Below are 17,538 nucleotides of genomic sequence, written 5' to 3' on the forward strand. Positions count from 1 at the left end.
AGGATAAGAGAGACAGAGGGGCTGCTCTCAGAACAGTTTCAAAGACAGCGATGAAGGACGGTCTTTCCCACTGCACACATTCAACTCTGCCTCCTCCCCACCCCCAGCCCAGCTCTGCCGCACCGCACACATCCGTGCCTCTAGGGACCAGGCACTGGGCGTCGGTTACAAGGACTGGAAGAGACAATGCTAGGCAAGCAGCTGGATCCTAATATTGAAATGAAAGTGACAATTGAGGAGAGATTTGTTGTTTGGGACAGGTCCTTTTAAAAAACGATTCCTCTGGATGAAGAAATAAAATCCAGCAGGGGGTGTGGGAAGAGAGGACGAAAAACAAAGGCTGACATGTGCAGGTGCAGTTGGGTCACGGATGGCGTGCAGAACCGAGCTCTGCTGAAGCACCTGGGGCAAGGAGGCCAGAGGAAGGTCGGCGAAGGAGGAAGGCGCCCTCCACCCCGGCCATGCCTGTGGACAGCATGCTACCAGCTGCAAATGCAGGCAGAAACCAGCTTCCTCTGCTCCCACACCGAGGAGCCGGGCATTGGGTGCGGCAGCAGCGAGAGGGTTTCTTGACAAGGTGGCGGGTGCCCACAGGCTGGCTGAAGGTCAGATGCGATTCATGGTGCCTCTGAGGCACTGCCAGCAGTGGGCAGGGACCCACGCAATGGCAGTGAGTTTGAGGTTCTCTGGGGTGCATCCAGTCTCTTTCAGGCTAACAGGTGTCTGTCAGGGGACCCCTGGGTGGAAAGGGGTGCGAGCGAGCCCCAGCTCTCTTGGCAGCAGCGGTCGGTCTTCCCAGCCAACACCACTTCAAGCCAAGCAGTCATTACCTGCACAAACGTGAGCGCTGCTTTCTGCAGGAGGCACTCGGCAAAACAGATTTCGGCATGCATTTCCTCTATTAAAAACAAAGAGAATTATATTAAAGAAAATTCCAGGTCCGCGGTCATTGCTCTGGGGCATTCAGCTGGGCAGTACGGGTCTATGGGCTCGAGAGAGACACCCAAACAGAGACCGACTGCTTCGGTGCCGCCGCCATGAAAGCAAAGCGAGCCTCTGGCATCCGCCTCTCGGCAAGACCTTCCCAAAATGCACGGAGGCTGGATGCTCCCAATCGGACGGGACGGCAAAAGGCCAGGCCTCGGTGCCAGAGACCACAATGTGCTCCCAGGAGGCACACCGACAGTTAGAAACAACTGTTTCCAAAAGGGACCCCGGGTCTTTCTTTTCTAACTTAACAATAAGCGTGAGAGTGTAACACAGGTGTAGGATTTGAGGGGGAATAATTAAAGAAAAGGAAGGAAAGGTATCAATCCTAGCTATGGAGACAGGAAGGCATGCCCATTGTGGCACGGACTGGACACTTGCGGCAGCAATTCCTGGAGGTCCATGAAAGCAGCCTGGCCTGGCGGGCACCAGAGTCCCAACTCCTCACGCAGACGAGACCTGAGTTAGAGTTTAGGCTGCGTGGACCACTGAGGTAGGTATAGCTGTGTGTAGCTCAAGGACATGTGGAGTGTCTCAAAATGTGTGGACTACCTTCCAGAACAGCCCAGTGAACTTGCAGGGATGAGGGGGTTGAGGGTGTGCAGGGGAGATAACTTTCTGTTTGTTTTCCATGAACAAAATCAGCAGTGTCCTGCTTCCTCCAAGAGACACAGACTGGTCGGCTGTCTAAGGAGCAGCTCCGGGGGCTGGAGGGCAGACTCTGCCGCAGGAGAGCTGTGGGCCTGGGAGCAGGCCGCCTGAGCCCTCTCGGCTGCTCTCCATCCGCACGATCAAGGGCTCCAGGGCATCTCTTCATTGCTAAGGGAGCTGGCACTGAGTAACAACGGTGAAATCGTTCCACCGATACGCAAGCTGCAGTCCCCTCATGCATTCTGGTACAGGTTTAGGAAGCTGAGCATTTGTGTGATGTCAGTCTGAAATGAAGGTGTTTCGGTGCGATGGGGATGCTGTTGTATTAAACTGAACAAGACAGGTACATGCTCGCTCTCACACACAGGGCCTCCAGCACCTCACAAACCAGCCCACTCACTCGCTCTCCTGTCTCACCCGCGTTTCCAAATGGTTCATGAGGAAGCAACTACGACGCTAAAGTCCCCAGCAGCACCCTCACAGGTGGCCCCACACTCGTGGCAGGCAGGCAGGGAGGGGCGAGGCCTGGTGGCATTCGAGAAGCTGGGGCCTCTTCCTTCAAAGCGCCCTCCGGGTTTTCTCAGTGTGTCCAGTGAGATAAAAACTGGTCACTTTTCTTTATGCAGTCTCTTGAAAACGCTCTTCCTAAGTCAATGTGCAATAAACCTGGGCATTGTTAGAGGAGCTACTGACTTCTTTGAATGTCTACTTGGGGCATAGATTGCTGTAGCTCAAGGAATGTGTGCAGGGAAATGGTCAGGGGGGGGGGGGCAGCCACATCAGCAGGAGCCACGGCCCAGAGGGGAAGGCAGGCATGGGACACCTGCAGGGAAGGGCTGTGGAAGGGCGACCAGGGGGCAATGACACTAGAATGTCACATCAGGGCTAATTTAGGAAAGACTGACCCGAGGGCAGAAGAGGAAGAAATATGCTAAGGATGGAGAAATCTAGGAGCTACACAAAGGACACAACGAGAAGGCAGAGCTAGAAGGCAAGGAAGGTTGAACTCTGTGTGCAGGGCTTAGGTACGCTTCATATTCAACTGTTTCCCACCCTCCATGCTGCATATACATACTCACTTTCAAAAGGCAATCTGAAACATTCATACCAGCCATGGAAGAAGAGCAAGTTTAATTAACACTACTCACTCCTGCAGACAACCAGCCACTTGTGGATGGAAGTAGAAATTACCCAGAAGAAAAAAAAAACAAACCCACATCCTCCAGCTACAATGTTTTGACGCACTCCCTTGTACACAAAAACTCACTAAGAATCAAATGCAACTTAATTTCTAAAAGTCTCCATTCTTCGCTGGCACTGATTTTGTACAGGTCAGCCACAACACACAGAGGAGTAGGTACCAACCAGATGTCCGTGATTCAAAATCCCTTTGTCCACTTCAGGCCGTCTCATCGTGACATACTGAAAGGTAAGCTGAGCACAGCCGGAGAAAAGGAAGCCTAAATAAACTTGTATTTCTTAACAGGCTATAGTCGCAAGCTGGTCTTTTATGTGAGTCTGATACATCTGGTTGTAAAATCATCTGTTGAGAAATAAAATCTTAGGACATAAGCTAAACTACGAAGACATAGGAGGAGGGGTGTCTCTGACGGACCCTCACCCTTGTGTCAACACTCGAGTGTTGGTATGCGTTCTACTACTATGCTTCCACTATGATTTGTGACATCGGCATTCTCCTATGAAGAGACATGTCTGTTCCTACTTCAGTTTCTAAGACGCATGCGCCCTTACGTGTTTGTATTTATTTATTGGAGAAGGATTTTTTAGGGAGCTCTATGTGTCCATCTGTGTGCGTATCTCCGTGTTTCTGTTTCTTTTATTTATTTTCTCTTCTCTCCCACTTACCCCCCATTATGAAATGAAAATCTTCATAATTTCATTTCTATTGCTGTTGAGAATAGAAACAGCATTCAAAAACGTCTCCGTGTACAATTCAATGACACTGACTCCATGCTCTGGGTTGTGCCACCTTCCCCTCTACCTTTCCCGGAGGTTCACCTCTGGTCACACAAAACCACTGGCCCTGTTTCCTCCCCAACCTCTCTCGTGATGCCATCACTGTGATCTGCTACGGAGCGGCCACGTGCGCTTTCACGCCTGAAGGCTGCGGGCTGCCACACATGAACGTGTGTGGGCACCGGCATTTGCTTATGCACTTTGTAAGCCTGAAAGCAATGGAGGTCGTTGTAGGAGTTGGATGCAGGGGATCGACTGGGCTTGAAACAGCCGGTCAGCAAAGTGTTAAAAAGCACCATAACACTCCTTACGGGGTAAGTGAAACTACTGTGTGGTTTCAAGTCCGTGTTGGGGATGTTTTTGGTTTCAGGGGTTCACCCTGCCTCTAAAGTGATTTAACTTTTTAACAATTAGAGAAACCTCTGCCTTTTCACCAGCTTTCTTTCATACGGTGCCATGCCCCAGGACCGGCTGCGCTCCGCGTGCCGGACGGCGGTGGCTCAACTCGTCCCTCATCTGGATGAGGGGGTTTTTGCCCTTTTCTCCCTGCCTAGGGGAATGAATGTGGCGAAGGAACAGGTAGATTAGTTTTGATTCCTGCTCCGTTAGTCGGGTCATTTATTAATCGGGGATTAATTTATTTGTTTATTTGATCTGGGAGTTAAGGTAGGAACGTCAGCTCCTCATCTAAAAAGAGAAGGTGACAGGGTTACGTTGGATAATAGTAAGGAGAGCCCGGTCCTATGCATAACCCTAATCCAAACCCGGTGCCATCAGGTCAATCCCAGCTCATCGGGGCCCTGTCATAGGATAGAGTCGACAGCCTCTTCATTCTGCTGATGAGTGGCTGGTGGGTTTGAACTGCCGATCCTGCAGTGAGCAAACCAGGGCTTAGCCCGCTCTGCTACCATGGCTCTTTTTCTAGAATATAGAAACTGCTTCGCTTTTTTTTTAAGGCACTGCTATTATTATTATTACTATTATTATTATTCACACACCAAAAACATCACAACATTCTTCCCAAAATGAAGGTTAAATTGCCAGCCTTCTGACTGCAAAGAAAAGGCAGCAGTGAGGGCAGGTGCTGGGGAGGGCGGAGGGGCAGACACTGATAAACAGTCACTCAGTTGCAGAAAGGAGACTACACGGGGAAAAGTCTAATTTCTTATGGGAATGTCCTATTTAATTTCTCACTGGCCCATTTCAATGAACTTTAGAACTTGCTGGGGCCAATTTGCATGGATGTCCCAAAGTTGGAAAATATGGAGGCACAATCTTTCTGAAATCAAGGAGATGAATCAATAAGTGCTTATAGGTTCTTGGCAATCCGTCCCTAGAAGTAAAATAGAAGGGCTCGGCTACCTGGAGCGAACAGTGACGGGCCACCTGTTCTAGATGGCTAAAAGTCAGGGTCAGGCCCTTTCAGACCAAGTCCCAAAGACGGGCACATGCCTCAGACTCCTCTGTCGTAATCAACGTGCAAACATTCCTCTCTAGTGTCACTCGAAGTTGACGGCCACTCTCCTAAGGACACATACAAACGTCCAGCATCAAACCCTGCCTCACATCCACTGGTCCGCTAGGGATGCCTGGCGGCTGTATCCAGAACGGCCCCAGTTGGACACAACACAACTTATCTGTAGGACTGTGTGCTATCTCCAGTTCTCTTGAGGGGGCAAAGCTTCCTCCTACGCTGCTCCCATTTCAAGAGCACATTCCCTCTTCGGCAGGGCTACCTACCCGCCCCTTCCTCAGGTGGAAGCCACTCTGACGGGAGTGTTCTATTTCAGGGCGGCTGCTGGCCACAGACTATCAACCTTGACCTCAGTGGGGCAGCAAAAGAGCCACTTCCTCCCCGCCCCCCACCTGATCAGCGTGTTCTTGTCCTTCCCAGACTCTTAAATACACATGTAGGTCCCCAACTCAAGCTGCTTCCATACGGTGAAAGAAATCCTTTCTTTAGAAGGATAACATTTACTTTGGGGGACAAAACTTCTTAAGGTGGGATGAAACAGAAACCCTCGTAGAAACAAATAGTTAAGACTACATAAACTGACCTAGCGCTTTGGAGAAGAAAAAAAATGGTAGCGGCTATAAATATTTTCAGTTTCCAAATATTTAGAGCTTGGAATTCCACTTTTAAGAATCTATACCACATAATACTTGAAAAACAATACATGGTGATGTCAGTTCAAGAATGTAGGGCCCTATTATTTATAATGGTGAAGAGATTTCTTTTAAAGGAACTTTCCTTCAGTAGAGAAAATGTAAGTCAATTGTGGTACCCAAATCCTGTGGAATGCCCTAGTAGATATCGAACAGACTCCCGTGCAGTTATCTGTATTGAGCTGTGAAAACATCCATGTGAAAAAATCACAGTATTGAGCAGGATGTGCACAGTGTGATTCTATGAGTGGAAAACACACACACACACACACAACGAACAGCGCAGAAATCCTGGGCATCGCTTACATATGTGTTTCTTTATGTACACACAAAAAATACTCGAGATTTTAAATCAGCTATTAACAATGGTTACTTCTGGAGGGTGAATATGGTAAACAGGGGGGAAAGACATTCCATTTACTTTATATATTTTGTGATTCCGTTTTATGAGCATGATCACCCTCTAATTTTTTTTAAAGAACAGAGTAAGTTAATTTCCTAAATGACGCATACCTTCAGTCAGCTGTTCAAATGACCCTCTGGAGAGAAGGCTTGACACAGACTCCATAACGGTGCATTTTTTCCTGTATCTGCATGGAATGCACAGAAGGGCCAAGGTTAATTGAAAACGAGCAATCCGTGAGGCCCAGCTCCTTTCCAACTGCCATTCATTTCCATCATCACCAGACCAAAGAATCACCAAACTGGGCCCTGACACCCTAAAGTCTGTGAAGCAAAGACCTCTTTCTGAGCCCTACACACCCAGCTTGGCTGGTCCCCGTGAGCACGTAGCCTTCTGAATAAGCCAAGTGGTTGAGCCCACCCGAACCAGCGGATACTACACCTGCAAAGAACTTTGTCCTCGGGGATGTGGCTAACACCAGTCTTTCTGTGGTTAAGAGTCTCCAGAGATCAGGAATCCAACTGCAGTAGCTGAGAACTCTCTTCATTTGAGGGGCTTTGCAACATAATGACGCGAGGATCTAATTTCAACAACGTTGAAATTCACCCACGCTAAGAACAGCTTTTGCTGAGAGCCTTCCTGCGTGCGCACAGCCAAGCTTGAAGTAAAACTGAAAACCCAGCTCTCGTTTGTACCGACCCAAATTACTAGGATGTGTCTTTTCCTAGGCAAGCAAAACGTCCCTCAGACCATCTCTGTAGCTCAGGCCCAAGTTATCACACAAAAAAGAGGGATGTATAAGTCTTAGCCAAATAGAAATAGAATTTTGTTATTCCTAATAGATATATAGATACATACATATCTAGATATATCTAATAGATAGAGACATATAATTTGTCATTGTGAATTGAGAGTTTCCTGAAAATGTTTCTGTTCAACAATGCAGACACACTTTGTTTCTTCCTTCATGGATTGCAATCTCCACAGCGAAGCATCACTTCTTCCGCTTCCATTCACGCGCCCGGTTTCCCTCCCCCGCTATCCTCGCCCTTCTAGACTCTGTCCTTGGGTAAATGCTGCCCTTTTCATAGCAATCGGTGGGTTAGTCTGCAGTGTGTGGACTTCCCATTATCACTGCCTTTGTAAATATGCCCATTGTTTGGCCGAAAATGAAGCCCTGAGGGAAAGTTCATGTCCAGACCTACAGGGTGACTCTGGGCTACCATTTCAAGGACTCCCCATCAGTCTATCTGACAAGCAAGCCTGGTGTTTTTTAATGACTTTTTTACATAATCCTTTCCCCCACCCCCCTCTACTGTGATCCCTTTCAGGACACGTGGTTTCAGGGCTATGGAGACTGATGTCCATGTGGTCCATTAGTCCACTGGCCTGTTCCCATGTGTTTTCAGTTTTCATCCCTCTTCTTTCCTGGAGAAAAGGAGGGACCCATAGTCACACCTGAGATGGCTGCTCATGTGCTTTGAAGACCTTAATGGTCAGTCACCACAGTAGGATGTTGACCATTGTCTTTGTGGACTATGTGGTGCCAGCTGACCTTGGTGCAACGTGATCATAGTTTGGAGCTCCCGAGCCCGGTGGCTGGTCCCTCTGCACATGCCACCATATGCATAGACGTGGTTGCAGCAAATAAGCAAGCCCTACTCTCCTTCCCACACTGGTTCAGCCTGCCTTTCCATTCACGCAGCTATCGGAGATCACTGCCACTACTGGGAATTTTTGACGCCATTAAATAAAACTGCAACGGGGCCATGAAACCGGGAAACCAAAGTGCTGTTCTGTCAGCACGGCCGTGTTCAAGTCTCCGTCAGGCCACCAGCACTCTTTAGTCAAAGAGATCAATGGTGCAAGCCATCCCTCCAGTCACATTTACTCACTCGGTCCTACCTTTGGCAAGTTTGTAAAGCGTCCTTCATTGCAGAAATGCCATTTTGGATGTCTTGCTGCTCGAAGGTCATAACTGCCTGCAACACCACAATGGTGCTATAGCCCAAGGCGTGGTACATGCTGTCCTTTGCCCTGGGGAGAACACAGGCATTAGGGAATCTCCAGTCCAGTGAGGAAACCCGCAGGCCTTTCTGATACTAATCCTAAGAAACCCTAGTTACTTTTTTGGTTTTTAAAATCATTTTATTGGGAACTCTGACAGATATCATAACACTCCACAGTTCAATCACATCCAGCAGTATTGTACAATTGCTACTACAATCACTTTCAAAACATTTTCTTTCTTCTTGAACTCCTTGGTATCGGCTCCCCTTTATCTCCTCCCTCCCCCACCTTACCCCCCAGGAACCCTTATTTTTATTTATATTTTGCCGTATCTTACACCCTGCAATATATCCATTCACATACAATTCTGTTGTTCCTTCCCCTAGATTGGTGTTATACAATCATCAATGCTTTCCTCCCTTCCCCACCCCTCTCTTCCCATGCCCTCAGGGAACCATTGCTCCTGTTACTGTTTCTGAAGGGTCATCCATCTCAGCTTTCATGTATCAAATGATCTTAATTATACAAATGAATATACGCAAGTCTAACATGATTAATGAAATGATTAAAACAAATACAAACCCTAATAGTAAGGGGAGGAAACATTAAAGAACTCGAGGATAGTTATGTGTTTCATCAGTGCTATTCTGCACCCTGGATTTATCATCCCTTCCATGTGGCCCTTCTGAGAGGGACTTTCCAATTATTTTACAGGTGGAAAACCTACACGACTTTGAAGGTAGCAACACTTAACTCCTCCACGATAATCACTGAGCAGCTGTGAGCTGTGAAAGGCAAATGCTGTAACCAGAAGCACCCCCGTGCTCCAATTTAAACCTACATGTGCAGAACACAGCTCTCCTAAAGGAAGCTGATGTAGACCTGCTTTTCCCTGTTTTAGCACAAGGGGGCACCCTGTGGATTCACATCCCAGATAAGATTGAAACCAAACCAATTTTCCCTAGGTAGTCTTCTCATGTGGAACAAAGAGCACTCGATCTTCCTCGCTGAATTAAGAACTAAAGTAGAGTCCATTATAAACATATTTTGAGACAGAGGGATTCTGCTGTTTTTCTTTAAAAAATACTACTAGCACCATTTAGTTAAAATGTTCACTTCCCCTCTCCTGCACAAGACTGAGAGGAAGGAAGACAATAAATACATTAAAGAGGTCTGTCGCACACGGCTCTGACAAGCAGTCTAGAACTCAAATCTAATCTTGAAACACTCGGAATTCCATTATCTGTGATTCCTGAGACAAATGCTGAGCCCTTCAATTGTCAAGCTAATTGATGAGAATTGCTTCGATTCTTAAGGACACTGATTAGTCCCAGTTTCTTAAAGCTTAAATTCTCCTAACTTGTTGTTCTTAAATTTTAAAATATCTCATGCATGGTTTGGGTTTTAATTCAAGTATCAATGCTTGTGTGAAGAAAAAAGCTAAAAAGAAAGACATCCTGCTCTTTTCTCTGGTGGAAAGAGTCTGAAATCCTTTGGTCATTTGCAGGTTGTCCTGCACAGCGAAGGCCCTTAGCTGCCTGTTCAAAAGGCCCACAAGGCATGGGAACAGCACCCTAGTGTTATCCTAGTTTCAAATAGGAAAAAAAAACCTTTTCTCCCATGTTTTTACCTGTAAACACTTCTAGGAAGGGAGAAAGGAGAAAGGGGGAGGGAGGAAGGATTTTTAACAGTGAGATGTGGATAAAGATCAGAAAATAGAAATGCGGTATGAAGTAACTTTCTTCTTCGATTATGACCGGCTGAGTGTCAGGGGCAGCAGGAAGGGAAAAGGGGGAGATCGTAAAGACAATGGAAAGAGGCAGGCAGGCAGAGGGGACAGGCAAAGGGAAAGCTAAAGAGAAGAGAGAGAGAGAGGTCTGAGGAGCTGGAAACACGGAAGGACAGAAGCGGGAGGCTGCACAGCCCACTGAGATCAGTGGTCAGAGACAAGGCCCATCGCCTGCTGGCGGCGGCATCCTCATTTCAGCATTGGAGATGCCTCAACAGAAGAAAATGGTTTTTCAACCCTAAGCTGGAGAAGAAGAGCCATACAAAAAATCACTTTTCAACTCTAAGCTTGAGAGAAAGAGCCACAAAAACATTTTGCTGAAGAAAACAAAATTAAAGGGCTACAAAACTACTTGGAATAAGAATCGCTGAACAAGTGAGGATGGCCAGTGGAACTGGAAAAAGCATGAAGAAGTTCAGACTTGTTTAAATCTGAAAAACCACACTGATCTTGCTTTTAACCAAACTAGCTCACACCTGTCCTGGGGGAAGTGGCGAAACATTAACCCGCAAGCATGACAACAAACAGAATCATCTAGGAAAACACTTTAGCTAGAAGAAATGACAGACTTACCATGGCCGAAGTAATTCTAAGGCGTCTGAAAATCTGTTGCTCAGAAATAAGTTCAAGGCCACGGCACATTCTTCTAGACCACTCTCGAGACCTACCTTGGCTGACGGTGACCTAGAGAGATGAAAACATGACATAGCATTTCTACAGCTTGTACTAGTCTCAAATTGTGACGTGGGTGTATGTGTGTGTGTGTGCACGCGCACACTGGAGCCTAAGGAAAGGCTAAAATTCTAACTCCGCCATTCCTAGCTGTGTTAACTTGGAAATGGGATTGCTACTGTCTCCTTCATGAGGCTGTTGAGAGGATGGAACACTGACCTATAATCCACATCATAGCCCTAAGTAAACGCAGGTCCTTCTCCCATTGCTCCAAAGACCACGTGTGCAGAACCTATCCTATTTCAGGAAAGGGGAAGGAGGAGTGATGTGATCTTGGGTTGGTTTCAGTAGCTAGGGCAAATGAACTGTGTAGTGCTTCTGGGGCAAGCTGTGTTGTCCAGGTCGTTGGTCTCCAAACTTAGTTGGTCTACCACCCCCTTTTCAGAAAACAAATTACTCAGTGTCCCCCACTACCCAAGCATTAAGAACGTTTGCATTATAGCCAATCATCCAGGATAAAGAGTCAGTACTTGCTTTTGCAGTCCCCCTGGATCGTGCCAGCACCCCCAGGGTCAGTATCACCCACATTGGGCAACAGTGGCCCAGACTAGAGGTTGCCCCTCCAGGCTATCTGATGCAGACTCATGGGAGCGCTCTCCCAACTCTGTACATTACAGATCACTGAGAGCAGCACACACTAAGTGGGCATAAACGTGAAAGCTGCCCTGTCCAGTAGGAGCATCATTGGCGTCCTTCCCATATGATTACAGGAAAAGGCTCATTTTGACATCTGCACATTCATTCCAACATTCCTTCATTCCATGTTTGTGCTGCCATGACCCCTCTGAACACGGTACCACATATGCTTTCTGCAATGTTGCACACGTGGCATTTTAATAGCTCTGTGAGTCCTGATTTTTTTTCTTTAAAACAATATCATTCTAACAAACATTTATCACGAAAGCAAAATTGCTCTTTAAAATCTGAGTCACCTCTAAAAACGTTACCTGTATTTACAGCTTTTAATGAGAAAATATTCCAATACGTTGATGAGCAATGGAGGACTGGACAAACTACTGGGGTGGCTACTGAGAAAGGACTACATTTTTCAGGAGAAATCTTGGAATGTATTTAAAGATGAATTCCCTTGCCACCAACTTCTCCCAATTCATTCTTTAAACATGAAAGCAAAGTCCTACTCGTTACCTGTCTCCTGGAAATGGATTCTCAAGGCACTCCAGGGCACCCCGCTCCCCAAGTAGAACCCTCTGTGCCCCCAGGTCTTTTCAACATGTTTTCCTGATTATTTAGGTATCAGCTCAAACTGATTCCCCCCGAAAGCCATCGAGCCTCACGAGTTTCTTTCCTCTGTCTAACGCATTGTCACCCCAGAGTATCTCGTGCCTTTATGTGTGGAAATGTTGTCTGCCTTCCCTGTCTGGGTCTTACACATGAGGAGGCTGTCTTAATCACGTCAGGGTTCTCAACGCCTTTGCTAGTACTGAGGACATAACACAGGCTCACTGACATAACACTGCTGAGTAGGTGTTGGGTGGGTAAAACTGCGAGCAGGTGGGTAGCTGCTCTAGGCAGAAATAGAGAATTCTTCACATGTACAGTTTGAAGATGCATCTCCTCCAGGTATGGAACTTTGCCCTTATAGACGTCAAACATTAGAGGTTCACACACTTCTCACAGCAAGACCATTCACAGGAAAACTGCTTGATAGCTCCCATATCAAGTCATCACTTAACTTTGGCAATTTTACCTCCAGAATTTATCCAAATTCATCTCCACCACCAATCTAGTCCCAGTAAGCCATCATCTGTTACCTAGTGTCCAAAGACCCATTACCTACCCTCATATCCCAGCCCAATCCAATCTTTGCCTAAAGTTCATTCTATTAATATTGGTAACAAATAAGGAAATGAGGCATTGAACGAGACACACAGGATTCTGGGCTCTTCCTACTGCCAATGGGTCAGTTCACTACAGAAAAGAACAGAACCGCTCCATCAGGTTTCCAAAGCTGCAAGTCTTTACAGAGGCAAACTCCTGTGGAGCAACTAGTAAGTTTGCTTTTGGTTATCAGCCCAACACTCAGCCCACTATGCGGGGCTCATAGAAACCCAACCAAACCTACAACCACTGAGTCCGTTCTACATCCCAGTCCTATAGAGGGCTTCTGAGACTACATCTTGACTGACAGGCAGCCTCATCTTTCTGCCCAAGAGTGATGGGTGAGTTTGAACCACTGACCTCAAGGTTAGCAGCCAAATTTATCCTGCAGTGTCATCAGGGCTTCTTGTGCTGGGCTCTTGGGGATTTTTTAAATCCTTTTGTTAGTTTGTTTTGGATTATTGAGGCGGGCCTGGAGGAAGTAAGGATGCTAACTGTGGTAGTTACATAATCTAGTGTCAATTTGGGACTTGAGAGGATTAAGAGTGAAGGGGTGGAGCCTAGTCTATCAATTGAGTTATAGTCAATGAAGCCTCTGTGTGGGCATGGCCTTTACCTGAGGATTCTGGGAACTCCTGTATTTCCTCGTTGGAGGCAGGAGACACCTCTCTCGGCTCACCCCCTGAGAGACTCTACTAACAAGACACATAGATCTATGCTGATGGCAACTAGAGCCCTGGACCTGGAGGACCCAAGTCGAGACCCACACCAGTACTGAGATGCTTCCACTGTCACTGGATCCACAAGACTATCCACCCACTGCATTTAGCATCATTGCATGTGTTTTGTGAGTCTGAAGAGGACTTTATAGATTGGTATCAGACATATAGGCTAATATCAAACTTATGGACTTGATCTGGACTCAGCTGAGATGTGTTCTCAATGTTTAATTGCTCTTGTATATAAAGCTCTTTCTTAATACACATATGAGAGTGTCCATGGATTTGTTTCTCTAGTCTACTCGGCCTAAAACACTAACCTAAACAACTAAACCGATAACCAGGTGAGTTCTTCTCAGACTGGGATGAGTGCTCTGGGATAGAGCCAGTTTGGGAGCAGGAACAGTGCTGAAGCACATATTGATGAGGATATCACAGAAAGATCTCCAAAAAGATGCTGAGTTAGTTAATTGTGCCAGCCTGGCCGATAATCACATGTGGGGCTAATTGAAAGGCAGAGGGATAAATGGGTGGTGAGCCTCGCCTTTCTAGTTCTCGGGTCTCTTGTTTTGTAATGGTTGCACCGGGTGCAGCTGCCTTAGCAGTTCCCTGCTTCAGCTTGCAAGATTGACTTCCTACAAGACATCCCCAAGGAGAAGCTACATGGACCTATCCTGATGCAGCCCCGGGTGCTGGAGCAGCCGTGTGGAGACCCCTGCTAGTGCTGAGATGCTTGTCCGTTCACTGACTCAGCTTTCCTCCTGCAGTCGGCATCATTGCCTCTGTTTTGTGAGGTGGAGGACTTTGTGGACTGGTGTTTGGGTTAATGGGCTAATGTTGGACTTGTGGGCTTGGGCAGCATTGGGTTGGGATGTTTACGTGATGCACATTTTCTTTACATAAAACTCTCTCTTATACATGAGTCGCTGTGGATTTGTTTCTCCAAAGTACTCAGACTAATACAGATGGCCACCAAATCCTATCAATATCAAGTCAGTATCCAGGCTGGGTGGTGGGTGGAGGGCGGTTCAATTCAGGGAATATGGTCATCAAAGCTGAGTGGAAGAAAATGTTGGTAGGAGGGGGGAAATTCAGGCAAAAGCCAGAAATCTTTCTAGTGGCATGTATGCACTGTATCCTTAAGAATATTACTATGTACCCTGGCTCAGATATTCCCCGCCTCACTTTTGGGAAACAGAAAGATGTCTCCCCCAAATAGGACACTGCTTGCAGCTAATGGTAAATAATTGTCCAGTTACCTCCTGGAAGGCAGTCAGTTGTCAGACTACAGGTAGGCAGCACCCGCTCCCTGCTGTTAAGGACAATGGGCTACTTCTTCCTAAAGGCTTGTGACCATTAGTTTGGTTCCTGTAGGTGGGGTTCACACCCTACTGATAATGGTTTCTGTGGAGATCCAGAGAACAGATCAAACTGGCTCAGTGACATCCAAAGTTAGGCTGCCATCCTGAATCTAGGATCCACCCTTCTTGTCACATGTATACCCCCAATCCCTCCTCTTCATATTGCATGTGTACCCCTAGATCACCCCCTCCCATTACTGCATTACCTACAGCACAACCCTTTCCTGTGATATATGTCTTCGCCTGTAATTAGGGGGCTTTCATGTCCCCAGAGAATATATAAGCCTTGATTGGCATTAAATATCTCGCTCTCTCCACGTGGACCACCAAGTGAGGCCGGAGGTGATCATTGCTACCATGAAATGTGTCTGACTCCATTATTTCTATCTCTCTTCTATCTCTCATGCTATGACTGTACTATAATCTTCCCTTATTACTGCTGTACAATTGCGCCTACCGGACCCATGATGATGTGTTAGGGGCTGGATTCCCCTGACACTCACTCATTTCTATTCATCCATTCCTGGAACAGATTAGGTTTCCCAATGTTACCCCCTCACCTGTTATGGTAATCTTCATTCCCATCCATTCTAAAAGTAGGGCTCGTCCTTGATTAGCGGGAAATGGGCTGGGAAGGGATACTTTGTCCCTTTGCCAAACCACCCGCCTCTGCATCTCTGCTGGCCACCTGGGTGGATGTGCTTTGAATTTCCCAGCTACGGGGGCGGGCCTCAGCCTTCTGGGTAGTTCAGAGAAATGCTGTCATGGAATTAAGTCTGCTCGGGGCACCTGTGTTAAGTAAGTGGTGCGCGCTGACCAGGAGAGCAGCATTCCTCTCAGGACCAGGACTGCTCTCAAACGTTTCTTGGAGTCCCCTTGTCCCTCTCCATTTCCACTGCTATTGCACTAAAATTCTCACTATTGCGTCTTTTATCTAAATTCTGAAACTATCTCCAAAATGCTCTCCTGACTAATCTTCTTTTAGTTCTGTGGTTCTCAAACTTCAGTGTACCCTGGAGTCTTCTGAAAGACTTGTGAAAGCAGAATGCTGGGTCCCCCCTGGGTTTCTGAGTCAATGGGCCCGGGTGGACACACAAAGACGCACCTCACGCCAAGATTCTCAGGTGACCCTCAAACTCGAACCCGCTGCCATCGAGTCGATGCCAACTCATAGTGACCACATAAGACAGGGTGGAACTGCTCCTGTGACTTTCCAAGTCCGTAACTCTTCATGGGAGTAGAAAGCCCTGTCTTCCTCCTGTAGGACCTCGGGTGGTTTTGAACTGCTGCCCTTGCAGTTAGCAGCTGAACTTGTAACCGCTACGACACCAGGGCTCCTCCAACAAGAGGTGATGCTAATGCTGTTTTAATCCCCCCGGACACCACTCGAAAACGACTCTTCCTAAGACAGATATTCCTCAGACTCCCTCCTTAGATCAAGGCCCTGCACTGGCTGCCTCACACCCACCCCTCCAAGTTCACACTCCTCCACCTGGCTACAGGGGCCTCAGAGATCCACACCCATTACACCTGCCAAACCAGACTGGACCAGTGAGGCAGGCTAATGACAACTTGCAATTTCTTATCAACAAGGCATCTCCCTCACACCTCGCAGGATGTAACGAGACGATTCCTGGATTGGGAATCAAAAGTCAGCATGGTCATTCTCTGGCCATGTGACCTTCCAGAAGGCACTTCTCTGAGTCTGTTGCCTCAGCTTAGAAACGGGAAATCCGTTTCTGCCTGCCCACTTCACGGCGTATCATTCTTAATACCCCTTCAACAGAGACACTGCTTCTAATTTAGAAGATGCGTTCATTAAAAGGCAGAATGGGCTGTCATTCTTAAATGACAGAACGAACTGGTATGTTCTTCAGTCTTAAGAAGGTAAAACTACCAAGCCTGCACATGACTGATCAAGGTTTGGGACTATACCTGTACTAATATTACCACTCCAATTCCACCTCTTCCTTCACTGATAACTTCAGAAACCTGCTTGTAAGCTTTTAAGCCGCTACCATGGATGTGGTGACTAAGAATCTGGGTCCTGGAACCCCAGCCCCTTCATGCATGTCCTGGCCCCAACCTCCTGCTCGGAGTGACCTTGGCAAGTTGCTTTTCCTTTCTGGTGCTTGGTTCCTCAGCAGTAAAAGCTCCCACACCCTACGCTGTGCAAGGAATTAGAGTTGAAAAAGCACTTCATGAGCTTCGAGCAGAGCCTTCCATGGCCATTACCCTCATAGTTTTGTAACTAACCACAGAGCCTTCAATAATTTAGAGCTGTCAAGCATATAACGAATTAAAGGAAATTTGCTTTAGGGGTACCTCTGTTTGTTCACATTTTTAGTCAGCTATGTGTGGGGTGTGCCAGACCCTATAGGACAGGGTAGAACTGCCCCTGTGGATTTCTGTGTCTGTACCTCTTGACAAGAGTAGAACACTTCATTTTCCTCCCGAGGATCAGCTGATGGTTTTGAACTGCTGACCTTGAGGTTAGCAGCCCTATGAGTAACCACTCTGCCACCAGGGCTCATGTGAACTTCCACAGAGCTGCCTTGATAACTGATACAAGGGACAATCTACTTATCCCATACTAGATTTAAATAATTCTAGAAGGAACACGGGACAAAAATCATGCCTAACAATTAAATAATAAGGTAGAAAATATTTAAGAGAAACTGTGGCCACACACTACATTTTAAAAGCAGATTAGGAAAGTGCATGTTTAATATGAGCTCAGATAAGTTGGGGGGAAATTAATGTTTCTCTACAGAGGTTGAAAAAGAACTTATATACACCCAAGAAAGTTTGGTGGTGAAAATATATATATGCTTTTCTAAATTTCCTGGGGCTTCTACAGGTTTCTGAAAAAGTATCTCTAAGCCACAGTTATGAGACGCATGT

At 46.8% G+C, this 17,538-nt stretch overlaps 1 protein-coding gene across 2 annotated transcripts in view; it reads right to left on the reverse strand.

Moving 5' to 3' along the window:
• TTC39B (tetratricopeptide repeat domain 39B) overlaps window positions 1–17,538 on the reverse strand; it is a 102,705-nt gene that overhangs the window by 24,369 nt on the left and 60,798 nt on the right. For both annotated transcript variants that reach the window (XM_045289219.1, XM_045289221.1), the window contains 4 exons: window positions 10,557–10,667; window positions 8,090–8,221; window positions 6,295–6,371; window positions 831–898 (listed from right to left, as the gene is read on the reverse strand). In XM_045289219.1, the coding sequence (XP_045145154.1) occupies window positions 831–898; window positions 6,295–6,371; window positions 8,090–8,221; window positions 10,557–10,667 (388 nt within the window). The remainder of the gene's footprint in view (window positions 1–830; window positions 899–6,294; window positions 6,372–8,089; window positions 8,222–10,556; window positions 10,668–17,538) is intronic.

This window comes from Echinops telfairi, unplaced genomic scaffold, assembly GCF_000313985.2.
Source record: "Echinops telfairi isolate 266 unplaced genomic scaffold, ASM31398v2 ScPeMD7_25;HRSCAF=90, whole genome shotgun sequence".
In the NCBI taxonomy this organism is placed as follows: Eukaryota; Metazoa; Chordata; class Mammalia; order Afrosoricida; family Tenrecidae; genus Echinops; species Echinops telfairi.